Genomic DNA, 16,745 nt, shown 5'->3' on the forward strand with positions numbered 1-16,745 from the left:
GTTCTTCCAGAGGGGCAGGAGGGTGTCATTACTATTAAGAGCACTGGTTCTGGCTGGGGCGTAGTAACTCATGCCTGTAATCCTAGCACTTTGGGAGGGCGAGGCAGGCTGATCACCTGAGGCCAAGAGTTTGAGACTAGCCTAGCCAACATGGCGAAACCCTGCCTCTACTAAAAATACAAAAGCAAGACTCTGTCTCCAAACACAGCACTAGTTCTAAAGTCAGGCCTCTCCCTTCGTTGCTGCACGACCTTTACCAAGTTATTGAACTTCTCTGAGCTTCAGCTTGCCAGCTGTATAATGGAAAGCATAACACCTAGGGTTGTCATGAGGACTTAAAAAGAATAATGGTGTGTAGCATAGTTTTTGGCAGACCAAGTGCTTGGTAAACAGGAGATATTGACCACCCCTTGTATACTTGGAGTCATCTTCCACTTATCCCCGCCGTCCCAGAGTCTCCAGAAGGATGCTGGGAGCTCCATCTGGAGCTGAGATACTCCCCATCCACACCTGCGTCTCGTGTTCCCCACTTAAACATTCACCTCCACCCCAGCCAGTCTCCTCTTTCCATAGGATCAGCTTTCGCCTTGCCTCTAGCCAAAGAGATCCTAATCTCTCTTGCCTTTGTTTGGAATCTCAGAACCCCTGCCAGTTGGTAGTTTAGAAACGCGATGGGATTGGGGCCCCTGGTTCTAAAGAGGGCAGCCAGGAAGCAGCCAGATGGTCCTGTATGGACTGGAAGGTCAGGCACTCACACACCTGCCCTCCTCAGGAGAAACTGAGGAAGGGAACCAGGCCAGCTCTGAGCCTGCGGAGGGAATCTCAACATCTCCAAAGGAGGCTCCCAGCGAGTTCACAAGGGGAAGTGAGAGGAAGGATCCAGACTCCTCAGCTTCTGTAGGGGGCCCTAGCACTGCCTTCTGGCCAATACTGCTCACAGGGGAAAAGATACAGGTGCCCCAGAGGAAGTCAGGATGCTGTCAGGAAGGGACATGGTTATTGCACAACCCTCCAAAATGTCAATTAGCTCTATGTAGAATCAGGATCCAGTTAACTTCCTACAAGATTGTAACAACTGGATAAATCTAACAAGATAAACAACAAACAAATGTAGAATCTTGCATTAAGCGTCAATAAACCAGTTGTACATGAAGAGATGGGAACACCTTACTACTAGATCAGTTGGGTAACATGATGTGGCGGCTAGAAACATTAATTCAGTGTGAGGCCGTATGAATGGAGGAGAGTCCTGGAAAGGAGAGGTGCAGGTTCAGCTTTACTCCCAACGAGGTTCATTTCCAAGAGTCCGACTTTAAGGGGGGCATTGTTGAGCTGGTAAGAAGCAAACAGCGACGAGATCCCACATGGTGAGAACCCAGAATGCTGTCCTGCAAGGAACAGCTGAAAAAGAGTGTTTATTCTGGAGAAAGAAGACTCTAGAGAAACGAGAGATGCCTTTACAATTCTGAAGGGGCTGTCCAACAAGGAAAACAGAGCTGGTCAGGTCATGTGGTGAAATGGGTAAGGCCTGCACTCTCTCCCAGAGTCAAACAGCTGAATGCAGGCCCCACCATTTACCAGCCATTAGGGATGGGATATTCTTCAAACCGCAACATGTCAGACACGACTGGGGGCTGAGTATTGCTTTTCTGTGAGAGCTAGAGGTAGGAAGCCTTTGGGAGGGAGATGTCAGCTCAGCCCTAGGAAGAATTTTTTCTTTTTCTTTTTTAAGTTAAATTTAATATTTTATTTGATACAGGGTCTCTTTTTGTCACCCAGGCTGGAGTGCAGTGGTGCGACCTTGGCTCACTGCAACCTCTGGCTCCTGGACTGAAGTGATCCTCCCACGTAACCCTCCTGAGTAGCCGGGACCCAGGTGCGCACCACCACACTTGGCTAATTTTTTTTTTTTGGTAGAGATGGGGTTTTGCCATGTTGCCCAGGCTGGTCTCGAACTCCTGGGTTCAAGCAGTCCTCCAGCCTTGGCCTCCCAAAGTGCTGGGAATATAGGCATGAGCCATTACACAGGCCAAATTTTCTTCTTTCTTTCTCTCTCTCTCTCTCTCTTTTTCCCTCCCTTCCTCCCTCCCTTTCTCTCTCTCTCTCTCTTTCTCTTTCTTTTCTTTTCTTTTTTTTTTTGTGACAGAGTCTTGCTGTATTGCCCAGGCTGGAGTGCAGTGGTCATTGCACTCCAGTGACACAGCTTGTGGTCAATGGACAGAGTGGTCAGTGCGCTCCAGTGACACTCCAGTGGCCATAGCTTACTGCAACCTTGACCTCTTGGGCTCAAATGATTCTCCTGCCTCAGCCTCTGGAGTAGGTAGGACTACAGGCATGTACCACAATGCCCAGCTAGTTTATTATTATTATTATTATTATTTTAAATGTAAAAAAGTCTCACCATCTTGCCCATGCTGGTCTTGAACTCCTGGGCTCAAAATGGTCCTCCTGTGTAGGCTTCCCAAAGTGCTGGGATTACAGGTGTGAGCCACTGCACCCAGTCCTGTCTCATTTTTGATAACCACATATATTTCCTGTATGGATTTCCCTTAAAGAATTGAGCTTAATAGTGGGTGTTTAGTATATCAAGAGGTGTTCAAAGAAAGACCAGGAACATTTCGACAGTGTTTACCAGCCCCATATGCAGACCCATAGATTTTACTACCATGCCTCGGCTAGGCAATTATCTGGTAGGTGCACTAGTTCACGTGCACAATGATGTGTTAAGCGTTATGCCTGCTCCATTATTCCTGCTAGCAAAAGGCTAGAAACAACCTGTGTCCAATCACAGGGGACAGGATGAAGAACAATAACTAGCTGACCATATGCTGGAATTCTGAACAGTGGATACAAGAAATGAGATAAATCTATAGATATTTACATGAAAAATGTGCCAGAATATATTGTAAAGTGAAAAAGGCAAATTACAGAAATGTGTACAGTGGCCGGGCACGGTTGGTCACCTCTGTAATCCCAACAGTTGGGGGGGCTGAGGTGGGCTGATCACCTGAGGTCAGGAGTTCGAGACCATCCTGGCCAACATGGTGAAACCCTGTCTCTACCAAAAATATAAAAATTAGCCCGGCATGGTGTTGCATGCCTATTATCCCAGTTACTAGGGGAGGCTGAGGCAGGAGAATCACTTGAACCTTGGAGGTGGAGGTTGCAGTGAGCCGAGATCACCACGCCACTGCACTCCAGCCTGGGCCACAGAGCAAGACTCTGTCTCAAAAAAAAAAAAAAAAAAGTGTACAGTATGACGTCATTTCTATTTAAGCTATACATGTAATTGTGCATTGAAAATAATCTGAAGGATACATACCAAGCTGTAGGTAGGATTTACCTAAAAGGGTATAGGGATACAAAGAGGAAGTGAGCTCCCCGTCCCATGAGGTATGCAAGCAGAGGCTAGCTGCCCCGTTTTCAGGGATGCTGCAGAAGGCATTTCCACATTCCTCAGAGATGACCTCGGTTCCACTCAGACCTGAGAATCCCTGAGCGAGGGGAAGTCAGGGTTGGGAGAAGAGTCCACCCCTAAGGGGAAAGAGTTAAGCAGGGCTGCGCTCCTGTGGGCGGGCTCGCGATCTGCAGCGCCGGGCTCTGTTAGCCGAGTCTGAGCATCTCGGAGGATGCGGCGCGGCGAGCGGCTGCAGCGACGCGCGCAAGGTGAACGCGGGGGCTGCGGCGCGCAGGTGAGGAGCTGGCCCAGGGAGGGGGCGATGGCTGGGCCCCGGCGGGGAGCGTGGCCTGCTGCCCCCGTCGCGGGCGCAGGCGACAAGGCCTGCACGGCGCCCACCCCCATCCAGCACACTGCGGGAAGGCGCGGAGCCAGGGAGAGCGGAGACGGAGAAGGAGGAGGAGGAGGAGGAGAGGTAACCCGAGATGGACCAGCTCCGAGGCTGCCCTGCAGCGGCCTCGCCCTGCCCCCAGGCCGGCCTCTCCCCAGTCCCTGCGACAGAGAGATCCGCCACCCCCACAGCCTCTCCAGCAGTGGGAGCCCAGGGCTGGGCAAGCCCCGGCCTTGTCCGCAGGTGCCCACATCTCTTGGGTTGGCGGTGGTAGGCAGATGGCATGTTTATCTTTGGAGGCCCCATTCAGCCCTCCAAAGGCAAAGCGTTTTGGACCTCATGTGGAGGATGAGCCTCCGAGGGTTTCACAACCCCGATTGTGTCCACTCAGCTGTGTGACCTTGGGGGAGTTGCTCACCCTCTCTGAACCCCCGTTTCTTCTCCTTGTGAAATGGCTAGTCCCACACCTTGTATTGGGAGGGCGGAATGACATGTTGCTAAGCTTAGCACAGGAGCCTAACTGGGGAAGAACTAAACACAGGGGCACTGTTTTTAGCCAGTACCTGTGTTAGGGGCCTCTCAGCACACCCCTACTCTCAACCCTGGAGCTAAGCCCTGTCTCTGGGCCCCCAGCACCTATCCTAGACCAGGAGCAGCCCACGAGGCTCCATGAATGTTTGAGAAATGAACTAACAAGGCTTTAAGACAGAGTCTAAACTCAAGTTTGGAGGATGGGACTCAGAGGTCTTTGAACCCCTTGAAATTGTCCACAACTTTTGGTGAGCCAGGATCTTTTTGCTGGGAGAGCATCAGGGATTTTCAGTGGCTTCTTAAGGTGTCTATGAGCCACCACGGGTTAAGAGCCTGGAAGCTTTGGGGACAGCTGCTCCCCAGAGAGGAAAAGAGCAGGGCCTCTGCCCCCAAACACACCCAGGCCTCAGCTCTCGCAGCCTCCATGCACCCTCTCCTGGTGGTGCCTCCCTGGCCCACCGACAGGCTCTCGGGAACAGGAACTTTTAGGGGATATCCACCTGGGGCCAGGTATATACTGGAGGCTGCAGGTTTGAAATAAGAGATTATTACAGAATCAGACCAGGGTGACAAGTGCCCAGGAAGGTGAGGGAAGGAAGGCGGGAAGAGGAATGTCTAAGCTGAAACAAGTCACCATCCTATCTTACCTGGGTGTTTACACTGGCGTCTCTCTCCCCGTCTTTTTTTTTTTTTTTTTTTGAGATGGAGTCTCGCTCTGTCGCCCAGGTTGGAATGCAGTGGTGCAATCTTGGCTCACTGCAACCTCCATCTCCTGGCTTTCAAGTGAGTCTCCTGCCTCAGCCTTCTACGCAGCTTGGATTACAGGCACACACCACCATGCCTGGCTAATTTTTGTATTTTTAGTAGTGATGGGATTTCACCATGTTGGATAGCCTGGTCTCAAACTTCTGACCTCAAGTGATCCGCCCACCTAGGCCTCCCAAAGTGCTGGGATTCCAGGTGTGAGCCACAGCACCTGGCCTCTCTCCGTTTTTTAAAACACGAATAAGGCTTTGTCATCCCCGTGCTTTCCATCCCCACTAGCTGCCTGTGACATGTGGAATAAAATTCAGGTGCTGCGTCGTGGCCTACAAGACACCTGTGACCTCACTCCGCCTTCCTGATTTTCATTTCCTGTGCTCCAGCAGCACTTGTGTTCTTTTTTTTTTTTTAGACAGAGTCTGACTCTGTCGCCCAGGCTGGAGTGCGATGGTGTAATCTCAGCTCACTGCAACCTCTGCCTCCCGGGTTCAAGTGATTCTCCTGCCTCAGCCTCCCAAGTAGCTGGGATTACAGACACCCGCCACCATGCTTGGCTAATTTTTGTATTTTTAGTAGAGATGGGGTTACACCATGTTCGCCAGGCTGGTCTCAAACTCCTGGCCTCAAACAATGTACCAGCCTCAGCCTCCCAAAGTGCCCTGGGATTACAGGCCTGAGTCATTGTGCCCAGCCCACACTCCTATTATTTCTTGAACTCACCCAGCTCATTCCTGCCTCAGAGCCTCTGTACTTGCTGTTCCCTCTGCTAAATGCCTTTTCCCCAAATCTTCAAAGAGCTGACTCTTTCTTATTCAGCATTTAGCTTAAATGTCACCTCAGAGAGGACATCCTGGTACCCCCTGTGTAAATGGCCTCTCATCCATCTCTTAGCCCTCTTTTATTTTCTTCATAGCTCATCTTATTTAAAAGTATGTATCATCGTCTCTCCCCTAGAATGCCGTTTGCGAGGGCAGTCTCATCAGTGTTTTTCACTGCTTTATCATCAGGGCCTGGCACATAGTGTGTGTGCAAATTATTTGTTGAAATAGTTAAGGGGAATGGAGAGACAGAAAGCTTTCTGGACAGAGGGAAAAGTGAAAGGGTTCTAATGCATTTCAAGCGTCAGGTATGAACCTCGCCCATATGTGTTTGGTTATTTAAGTCTTATAAGAGCCGCCTCAAGTTAGACAGGCTTATTATCCCCCATTTTACTGATGGGGAAACTACGATGCAGAGAAGTCAAATGACTCCCCCAGGAAATGAAGATGTTGGGATTCAAACTCAGGCCCCTCCCCAAAGGCAGGTGCATATTCCTCTCCCTCTCCACCTCTCTCATTTTTGAAGTGGGCTTTAGGAATAACATTTCAGGCTGGGCGCAGTGGCTCATGCCTGTAATCCCAGCACTTTAGGGGGCCAAGATGGGCAGATCACCTGAGGTCAGGAGTTTAAGACTAGCCTGGCCAACATGGTGAAACCCTATCTCTTAAAAATATAAAAATTAGCCAGGTGTGGTGGCACATGTCTGTAACCCCAGCTACTCAGGAGGCTGAGGCAGGAGAATCACTTGAACCCGGGAGGTGGAGGTTGCAGCAGTGAGCCGAGATCACACCACTGTACTCCAGCCTGAGCATCAGAGTGAGACTATGTCTCAAAAAAAAAAAAAAAAAGAACAGGATTTCAGCAAGTGAAGGAGAAGGGAGAGAGCATTTCCGCAGAAGCAAAGGCATGGGAGTCACACAGTCCAGTGGATGTTGGAGGACAGATGAACAGCCTGTGGTGGCCAGGGTCTTGGAAGGCCAGGAGAGGAGCTTATGTTCTTTCCTGAGGGAAATGGGGAGCCACTGAAGGTTTTAAAGCAGGCAAGTGCCACATCCAGCAGTTTTAAAAGCAGAGAAGCTGCTGCCTTGCATTGTTTTTCTTTCCTGCCAGCCCCTTGAGGAAGGCATGGGGGCCCTCAGCCCTCACATGTCATTCCCCCTGTTTTTTTTTTTTAGGCTCATCCAGTGAGGACTGGAAGGTGGGGGCTGTAGGCCCAGGCATCGGAGTAGACCATGGCCTCCAGCCCATGGGGCTGTGTATGTGGCTTTCTGCTGTTGTTGCTGCTGCCACTCCTGGGGACTGGCCCTGCCCTGGGGAGGGGCTTTCCCAGGCCACTTGAAAACTCCAAAACCCCTATGATTCCTGGAGCCCACCCTAAGGGCTCTTTGGGCTCAGAGCCCCACTCCTTTGACATCTTCCTGGACAACCCCAGAGCTGAGAGTCACAGGAATTCTGATGTCCGCCACGCCCCTGCTGACGAGATGCCTGAGAAGCCTGTAGCCTCTCCCCTTGGCCCAGCCCTGTACGGGCCCAAAGCAGCCCAAGGGGCTCAGAGAGAACGACTCCCAGTAACTGATGACCTCCAGATGGCTCGAGGACAAAGCTCCCATGGCTGGACAGGACCTCTGGATTCACAAGAGCTTCTGGAGCAAGAAGCAGTGGCTCCACACCCAGTGGGCCACCCTCATCTCACTTTCATCCCTACAACTCCCAGACTTCAACTCAGGGTAGCCACAGTTCCTCCCTCCCTGCAGCATGGAGGCCAACAGGGACAGCAGCCACCTAGAGATGAGGGTCTGAAGGCCAAAACCAAGAGCAGGGTCCCACCCACTTCTCCCTCAGACTACCAGGGCCCACCCCACACCCTTGTTCCCCACTCAGGTACTGTCAAGAGGCCAGTCCTGGAAGGACAGGGTGGGTCTGAGGAACACTTCCAGGAGGCAGCTCAAGGCCCCCTCTTCACCCAGCAGGATCCAGCAGCCTCTGATGTTGGCTCAGTTCCCCCAGTTGAGGTGGTGTACTCTCAGGAGCCAGGGGCCCAGCCAGACTTGGCATTGGCCAGAAGCCTTCCTCCTGCTGAGGAGCTGCCGGTTGAGACCCCCAAGAGGGCTGGAGCTGAGGTGTCCTGGGAAGTCAGCTCCTCAAGTCCGCTGCCCAAGCAGGTTGACCTCCCTGACGCTAAGGATTCACCAGGACCCCAGCCCATGGATCCGCCTGCCTCAGAGGCTCCTGATGGGCCGTCCAAGCCAGGTTGGTATCAGTGAGCGTGTTGAGTGATGTTCCGGGGCAGCTGGATGCCTCAATTCTGTTTGACCCTGGGTCCCTCTAGGTCTCATTTTCCTCTCTGTGGCAAATGAAGGTGATTGTGACTCAATCCTGAGGGATTAGGAGCACCATAGGAGGGTCAGGTAACTACTGCTTAGTTATAGTCAGATGACTACTTTGTCATTTCAGAGAAAGCAGCAATGAATGGAGCAGACCCCATCTCCCCCCAGCGGGTGAGAGGAGCCGTGGAGGCCCCAGGCACCCCCAAGCCCCTCATCCCTGGTCCCTCAGACCCTGGCCCAGCTGCAAACCGAACAGAGAGCCCCATGGGGGCCCTGCAGCCAGGTGAGGGCATGGCTGGGGTGTGGGGAGAGGGAGTGCTCTGTCTAGTAACTGGGAACCTCTGTTGGGGGTGTGTGAGGGGTGGAGGGCAGGGAATGAATGGAGACAATCACCTGCTTAAAGGAGTTGCCCAGGGCCTCCTTCAAACAGCCTAGGATAATAAATTCATACTCACTGGGAAATCTGGGAGAAGTCATTTGCCCTTTTGGGGCTAGAATGTTCTAATATGTAACATCGATATGTTTTAGAACAACAACAAAAAAAATACAAAAATTAGCTGGGTGTGGTTGTGCATGCCTGTAGTCCCAGCGATTCTGGAGGTTGAGGTGGGAAATCCCTTGACCTGGAGGTCAAGGCTGCAGTGAGCACTCATTGCACCACTGCACACCAGCCTGGATGACAGAATGAGAACCTGTCTCAAAAAAAAAAAAAAAAAAAAAAAAAAAAAAATTTCAATGCCCAAGCCACGTTCCAAGAAATTCTTATTCCTTGGCCTCCAGACGATTCTATTATGCAGCCCATGTGTTGAACTGCTGGGGTACTACCTCCCTGATAGTACCCTGAAATAAAAACGATCGGGGACATCCATTTAGCACTTACTGGGTGTTGGGCACCATGCTAAACATTCCATCTTCTTCACAACCCAATGAGGCAGGTGCTGTTATCTCCATTTTGCAGATTTGCTTGGAAAAGTTAAATGACTTGCCAACCACACTAGAGGGTGATAGAAAATCAAAAGCACTTTTCAAAAGGCGATTTTAATATTGTTATCATTGCAGATGACGCCGAGGAGTGGCCGGGGCGCCCCCAAAGCCATCCCCCAGCACCCCCAGTCCAGGCCCCCTCGACGTCACGCCGGGGCCTCATTCGAGTCACCACACAGCGAGCCCTGGGCCAGCCTCCCCCTCCGGAGCCCTCAGCCAGCTCCATGGCTTCAGCCCCAGCCTCCAGCCCCCCAGCCAATGCCACTGCACCCCCGCTACGCTGGGGCCCCCTGCGGCGGGTCCTGAGCTTCTCCTGGGAGCTGCACGTCTACGGGGTGGGGGTGCTCTTTCTGCTGCCCGCATTGTTGGCGCTGGCTGCGCTGGCAGCCGCCCCAGCAGGGCCCCGGCTGGCATTGGTGGCCGCGGTGCTGGTGCTTGTGGCTTCAGGGCTGCGATCCGCCTACATGCTTACCGACCCTTATGGCTCGCAGGCGCGGCTGGGCGTTCGTGGGGGCTTGGTGCTCTACAACCTGCCCTTCCCCTTGCTGCTCACGGCGCTGGCGGCCCTGACTCTGCTCGGCCTGGGCGCGGGGCTGCCGCCACTACTGCAAAACTCACTCCTGCTGGGAGCAGTGGCGTTGGTGCATGGTGTGGGGTTGCTCGCGACAGACCTGCTGTCCACATGGTCTGTGCTCAACCTCCTTATGCAAGGCTTGTCGTGCGCCTGGGGCGCGGCCGTGGCTCTAGGCACGCTCTGCCTGTGCCGTCGCCGCCTGCTGGACGGCCCACGGGGCTGGGATGCCAGCCCGGGCCCTCGGCTCTTGGCCGTGGCGGGCGCGCTGGGGCTGCTGGCCAGCGGCTTGCAGCTGGCCGCTGCGCTCTGGCTGTACCCGGGCCCAGGTCGCGTGGGCCGCTTCTCGTGGGCCTGGTGGGGTGTGCACTTCTGGCTGCGCCTCCTGGAGCTGACATGGGCGCTCGCCCTGGCGCTGGCCGCGGTGGCTGCCGCGAGACCCAGGCCGCCCACGGAGCACGCTTGCTGGGCTAAGCTGATGCGTCTGGCGTGCCCGGCGCCGTCGGGCAAGAGCGAGGTGCCGGAGCGACCCAATAACTGCTATGCGCGGCCCAGCAGCGTTGGTGCAGGCAGCTTGGACATCAGCAAGAGCCTCATCCGCAACCCGGCGGAGAGTGGGCAGCTGGCCACGCCCAGTTCAGGCGCCTGGGGCTCGGCTGCGTCGCTGGGTCGCGGACCCCAGGGTGGCCCAGGACTGTCCCGCAACGGTGTGGGACCGGCGCCATCGCTGAGCGAGCTGGATCTGCGGCCGCCATCGCCCATCAACCTGAGCCGTAGCATCGACGCCGCGCTCTTCCGCGAGCACCTGGTGCGAGACAGTGTGTTCAAGCGCTGCGGCCTCCGCGGCGTGGCCTCCCCGCCGCCTGGAGGCGCTCTGCGGCCGCGTCGGGGCAGCCATCCCAAAGCCGACCTCGACGACGCTGGCTCCTCGCTCCTCCGCGGCCGCTGCAGGTCGCTCAGCGACGTGCGCGTGCGCGGGCCGGTCCCACAACACGTAGTGGAAGAGCTCGACGGGGCAGCCGCGGTGGCTTCTGGCAGCTCCCTGGACAGCTTCTCCAGGGGCTCACTCAAGATCAGTTGGAACCCCTGGCGCCACGGGCTGTCATCAGTGGACAGTCTGCCCCTAGATGAGTTGCCCAGCACAGTACAGCTACTGCCTGCCCCGACCCCAGCCCCTGACTCTACCGCTGCTCGGCCGGGGAACGGCCAGGGAGAGGTCCAGCCGCGCGGCAAGCCTGGGGAATCCCGCAGCGCCTCCAGTGATACCATCGAGCTTTGAGGAGCGGTCCTGACGCAGGGCTAGGACCCTGGCCGATGCCCACATGGCATGGCCGACTGGGACAGTTGAGCCTTTAAAAAATGGGTATCCTGGCCGGGCGCGGTGGCTCACGCCTGTAATCCCAGCACTTTGGGAGGCCAAGGTGGGCGGATCACGAGGTCACGAGTTCGAGCCCAGCCTCTTAGTCTCGAACATAGTGAAACCCTCGTCTCTACTAAAAATACAAAAAAATAGCCAGGTGGCACACGCCTGTAGTCCCAGCTACTCGGGAGGCTGAGGCGGGAGAACTGCTTGAACGGGAAGACGGAGGTTGCAGTGAGCCAAGACCACGCCATTGTACTCCAGCCTGGGTGACAGAGTGAGACTCCGTCTCAAAAAAAAAAAAAAAAAAAAAAAAAACAACCAGGCCTCCACCTGACGACAGCCCCCGGGGGACAGCCAGGTTTGAACTCACCCCACCCCCATGCCCTGTTTTTTGCTTTTAATATTTCTGGTTTTCAGCCGGTATTTTGCACAGAGGCTGTGTCTTATGCGGAATACAGGGTGGGTATGCATGGATTTGGGCATGAAGAACAGGGAGCAGGTGCCCCAGACTCCCCAACATGGAGTGATGAGCCTCGCTTGTCTAGACTGTCCTCTTTGTGCCAAAGAAATAAACCCTTAGGACTTGGCTCATGCTTCCCACTGGCCATGCCAGGATCCTGTATTCATAGAAGGAAGGAGAGACTGGAGGCCCTGCCTCCCAGTCATTCTAAGTCCTGTGTATTGGACAGAGGGGAGGACTTTGAGGAGAGGTTGCTTGAGGCTTGGAGGCCCTGGTCATAATGGCGACCACACTTATTGAACATCTCTTGTGTACTGTCCAGGTCTTCACATTTATGACCTAATTTAATTCTCATGTTAAATCTGAGTGGAAAGCATTATGAAGCCCATTTGAGGAAAGAGAAGAGTGAAGTTCAGAGGCAAAAGTCATCTGTCCAGGGTCCTTTGCCAAATGACAGCTGGCATGGAACCATCCTAAGGCTGGTTCCTCTACCCTCCTTCTCCTAACAGCACTTCAGGGGCAACCTTCTCCTCTATCTTTTCTCCACTCACCATCAGGGAAGCCCTCAATTTCCCAGGATTCTAGGAAATTTCCCTAAGGTGGGGGGTGGTGGAACAGGTAGTAAGACTGAAGCCTTTTAACTTTCCAAGACCTTTCTTTATTTCCTGAGATGAATAAATAAATGGCAATGAGGGATGGGGATGTGGTGAACACAGAACGAGCTGGCAGGAGGGGGCTGGCATGCAGCTGGCAGGAGGGGGCTGTGACAGCCCCACCACTGTGAGGACCCCCTCATCCTGAGCAGGGGCCAAAGCTCACTAGCAGCCACCATTAAGGAAAAACTTCTGAAATTCACACATTGTGAAGCCTGCCAGTCCCCGCCAGGTGAAGAACTCATGGTCTCCACCTTCAGGGCTACTTTTTACCCTAGGGGCCTTGTCTGCCCAGACCTGGGTACCTGGGCTGCTCTGTAAGGCAGGTAGGGTTGCTTACCCTACTCTCAAAAATAAACCAAGCTGTCCTGAGTGTCCAGCAGGAGGGCAGCCCAAGCTCTGGGGGCAGCGTAGGTGGGAGGAGATCCTACAAGTGGTGGCCAAGATTATCTGCCCTTGATGAAGCCCTCCAGCACACGGTCACTGCGCTCTGACAACCAGTAGCCAGTCATGGCTGCCACAGCCCCGATGAAAATGGCAGTGAACACCAAGTCGCCCTTAGCAGCCAGCGTGGCCAGTGCACAGATGATGACGCCAAAGAACATCTGCTGCAGCACCACCAACTCGTCCTCTGTCATCTCTGAGAAGAAGCCCGCCGACTCTGCAGAGGAGCGAGAGATGCAGCCTGGCACTCATATCCCTGTTCCTGGCAGTTCTTGGAGCCTCCCCAGAACTCCCATGCACCTGATCATCATGGCCACCAGGCCTGCCCAGCAAGCCAGGCACACAACATTTACTGCTCAAAACCACGCTGCAAGAGGCAGTTACCATCCCTGTCTCACTAAATGGGAAAGTGAGGCTCAGAGAGGTAAAGGGGTTGGACTTGCCAAGGCCATGTGGTAGACAAGTTGGGGGCAGAGCACTTATTACATGTATGAGTCTCATTCCACGGTCAGACTGTCTGGATTGGGAACCCAGCTCTGCAACTTGCTTGCCATATAGCCCTGGGAAAGTAGCTTCATCTCTCTGCATCTTAGTTTTTACATAGTTAGAATGGGGATGAGAACCCGACCTCCAGCGTCGGGCTGTTTCAGGGGTTAAATAAGTTAAGATGAGGAATGCACCTAGAACAGCATCTCACATAGTAATTGCTGGGGAAATGGTCCCTGCCATCACTGTTGTGATTACCCTGCATCTCACCACACCCCCGGCCTAGGACAGCTCTCAGCAGGCCAGGGCAATCACTGGTCCCATTGGATAGATGAGGAAACAGGTTAGGGAGGCAGACTGATTTGATGCCAAGTCTGATTCCCTTTGTACCCTGGAAAGTGTAAGGCTGCTGAGAGCCAACCTGGAGATCAGACGTACAGCCTGGTCTCAGTGCAGCCTCCAGGGGGCTGGGTGGCAGTAGGGGTGGGGCAGGACTCGAGCTGCCACTGCTACCTGGGGAAGGGGCTTGCCTGCCCTCTATTTGAATGAGGACCTCCCCTCTCCCACCCCAGGGCTCACCTGGGATCTGCTCCTTCACACAGATGCCTTCCATCTGCTTGTAGCCCTCGGCACAGATGCAGCGATAACCGCCCTCGGTGTTTTCACACTGCTCATTCTCTCCCGGACACACCTCTGTCTCACACTCATCCACATCTTGGGGGAAGGGAGGGGTGAGAGTCCTGCTAAGGCCCCCCACCCAGCACCCTGACTCCATCTTGTCCATCTCTCAACACTACCCTCTGCCCTTGCACAGGCAACATTCCACCCTTCCTTCCCCATATTCCAGCCCCTTCACCATTCATGCTGGGTGAGGCACTCCCAGATGCCTGTGTCCCATCAGCAGGAGACTCACCGAGACACTTGGAGCCCACCTGCTGGTAGCCAGGGCTACACTTCTTACAGCGACCTGGCCCTGCCCCCATGCAGCCTAGGCAGGCCTTGGCACAGTCTGGAGAGGGGAGAGAGATGAGGGTGAGATGTGCTCCTAGGCCCAGGAGAGCCATGCTCCAGAAGAGGAGGCCTGGGGGTGCTCTGAAGCCTGAGAAGGGGAAGGTTTGGAGGGACAGGTGTGGAGCAGCTCCTCCTGCCCTCCTCACATCCCCACTGCAGAAGCAGACACTGACCTCGGCACTCATAGGAGCCCTCAGTATTCACGCAGAATTGGTCGGCTCCACAGTTGGCTCCCTCTGTGCCACACTCATCAATGTCTGCAGAGAGGTGAGCAGGGTGAGAATTTCGATCCCTATTTAGTAGGGAAGCTGAGGCCAGAGCCACTGGGGAATGGTCTTGCCTGGGATTAAATGGTATGGCAGGGACCGCAAGCTGTCTACCAACACAGAAGCAGACGTGCAGCTGGACTTCAGGCTGCCCGGCCAGAGACCACATTTTCCAATCTGTCTTGAAGCTAAGCGTGTCCCTGTGATTGAGTTGTGGCCAACAGGATGTAAACAGGAGTGGTGAGCTCCACTGTTAGCTTGGTCTTAAAACAATGCTTGGACTCCTCAATGCACTTTCTTTCCCTTCTCCCTTCCTGAGTGCTGGGACATGGGACACGGAGATGCCCAGGACTCAGCTTCCACCATGCAGACAATGCCCAAGGGGATGATTGTGCAGGAAGTTAAAGGAATGATCTGGGTACTGGAACGATTGTGACTAGCAGAGCTCCCCTGCCAGCCTGGACTACTCACTTTGGGAGTGTAATATTTGGAAAAAAAATAAACCTCTACCCTCTAGATTCTTTTTTTTTTTTTTTTTGAGATGGAGTTTCACTCTTGTCACCCACGCTAGAGTGCAATGGTGTGATCTCAGCTCACTGTAACCTCTGCCTCCTGGGTTCAAGCAATTCTCCTGCCTCTGCCTCCCGAGTAGCTGCAATTACAGGCACCTGCCACCACGGCTGGCTAATTTTTGTATTTTTAGTAGAGACTGGGTTTGCCATGTTGGCCAGGCTGGTCTTGAACTCCTGATCTCAGGTGATCCACCCCCTCTTCGGCCTCCCAAAGTGCTGGGATTAGAGGCGTGAGTGAGCCACCATGCCCGGCCAACCTGTATATTCTTTAAGCCACAGTCTTTTGAGGATTTTTGTTATAACAGCTTAGCCTCTACTCTAAGTGGCTAGGCTGGGACCAAACCAAGTCTTGAACCCAGGTTTCCTGACCCCAAGTTCAGGGTCCTCATTCTCCTGGCCAACCCTTCCTCAATTTTTTTTTTTTTTGAGATGGAGTTTTGCTCTGTTGCTCAGGCTGGAGTGCAGTGGTGCGATCTTGGCTCACTGCAAGCTCCGCCTCCTGGGTTCATGCCATTCTTCTGCCTCAGCCTCCTGAGTAGCTAATTTTTTATATTTTCAGTAGAGACGGGGTTTCACTGCGTTAGCCAGGATGGTCTCGATCTCCTGACTTCGTGATCTGCCCTCTTTGGCCTCCCAAAGTGCTGAGATTACAGGCGTGAACCACCGCGCCCAGCCCCTTCCTCAATTTTTAAGACTTGGCCAAAGTAGCACCTCCTCCAAGAAGCCTTTCCTGATTCCCCATCACCACTTCCACTGAACTAGATCAGAGGCATCTCTCACTGTACACAGGGACTATACTACACAGTACCTGTGTACTGGACTGTAAGTATCTGGTTACTTGTCTGCCTTCCCAGCCAGGTTGAGATCTCCATGAAGGTGGGGCCTAGGCTAGTTTAGCCCAGGCTTGTGTTGAGAGAATGAAGGACCAAGCCCAGGCCCCTGCCCATCTTTCCCAGACCTAGCTAGAGCCCCACTTACCTACACACTTGAGGTGGTGCAGGGCCCAGCCCTTCTTGCATTGCAAACAGTTTGATTCCTCAGGTCCTGAGCATCGGGCACAGGGGCCAAAACAAGCTGGGTGGAATGGGGGCAGCATGAGGATGGGCAGGCAGGTACCCCATCTGCCCCTGCCCAGTGCCACACCTTTTGGCTACCTACCCGAACATACCAGATGGCTGGCGTTGCGTTCTGCCTCGAAGTAGCCAAGGCCACACTGGCCACAGGCCTCACCCCCGTAGCCGGCTTGGCAGTCACACTGCCCGCTGCCCCCTCGTGTCCCTTCCCCTTCACACTGCCCGTAGCCACCACAGGGCCTCTCTGTGCCCCCAGGACAGGCTGTGGGAAGACACCAAACCAGGTGAGGTCGTCTATACAACCTTGACATACAAGAGAATATTTTCTGCTCTGCATATCAGTAACATTTTTGGAGAAGACAATTAATTTTAGTGACATAATATTTTGTCGTAAAAGTGAAATTTACTTAACCAATTTCCTCTTGTGGAACAATCAGATTTTACAAACCTTTTATTTATTTATTTATTTTTAGTGACAGGGTCTTGCTCTGTTTCCCAGGCAATGACATGATCATAGCTCACTGCAGCCTTGAACTCCTGGGCTCCAGCAATCCTCCCACCTCAGCCTAGGGGGACTACAGTACAGGCTGCACTACCATGCCCCACCTTTTTTTTTTTTTTTTTTTTTTTTTTTT

At 53.7% G+C, this 16,745-nt stretch overlaps 2 protein-coding genes and 1 long non-coding RNA gene across 4 annotated transcripts in view; 1 reads left to right on the forward strand and 2 right to left on the reverse strand.

Annotated features, from left to right (window-relative positions):
- Window positions 1-1,151: 1,151 nt before the first annotated feature.
- On the reverse strand, window positions 1,152-9,884 carry LOC105552807. The gene is made up of 4 exons (XR_001008075.1): window positions 9,684-9,884; window positions 9,108-9,221; window positions 8,805-8,919; window positions 1,152-1,332 (listed from the first exon to the last, which is right to left on the reverse strand). It is a non-coding gene; the product is annotated as an uncharacterized LOC105552807 (long non-coding RNA).
- PRRT3 (proline-rich transmembrane protein 3) lies at window positions 3,599-11,732 on the forward strand. Its single transcript, XM_011998571.1, has 4 exons — window positions 3,599-3,692; window positions 7,076-8,150; window positions 8,355-8,510; window positions 9,287-11,732. Exons 2-4 carry the CDS (start codon window positions 7,133-7,135, stop codon window positions 11,059-11,061), a joined length of 2,949 nt encoding a protein of 982 aa, XP_011853961.1. The 5' UTR covers window positions 3,599-3,692; window positions 7,076-7,132; the 3' UTR covers window positions 11,062-11,732.
- A 135-nt stretch (window positions 11,733-11,867) lies between these two features.
- The window catches only part of CRELD1 (cysteine-rich with EGF-like domains 1), a 10,010-nt gene continuing 5,132 nt past the window's right edge, over window positions 11,868-16,745 (reverse strand). The window contains exons 6-12 of one of the 2 annotated variants that reach the window (XM_011998569.1): window positions 16,196-16,372; window positions 16,016-16,111; window positions 14,373-14,456; window positions 14,102-14,197; window positions 13,768-13,902; window positions 13,189-13,382; window positions 11,868-12,919 (exon numbers count right to left, since the gene is read on the reverse strand). In XM_011998569.1, the coding sequence (XP_011853959.1) occupies window positions 12,893-12,919; window positions 13,189-13,382; window positions 13,768-13,902; window positions 14,102-14,197; window positions 14,373-14,456; window positions 16,016-16,111; window positions 16,196-16,372 (809 nt within the window). In that variant the 3' untranslated portion in view covers window positions 11,868-12,892. The remainder of the gene's footprint in view (window positions 12,920-13,188; window positions 13,383-13,767; window positions 13,903-14,101; window positions 14,198-14,372; window positions 14,457-16,015; window positions 16,112-16,195; window positions 16,373-16,745) is intronic. The other variant, XM_011998570.1, reaches the window with a different exon arrangement.

The sequence above is a fragment of the Mandrillus leucophaeus genome, unplaced genomic scaffold (genome assembly GCF_000951045.1).
Source record: "Mandrillus leucophaeus isolate KB7577 unplaced genomic scaffold, Mleu.le_1.0 Scaffold576, whole genome shotgun sequence".
NCBI classification, from domain to species: domain Eukaryota; kingdom Metazoa; phylum Chordata; class Mammalia; order Primates; family Cercopithecidae; genus Mandrillus; species Mandrillus leucophaeus.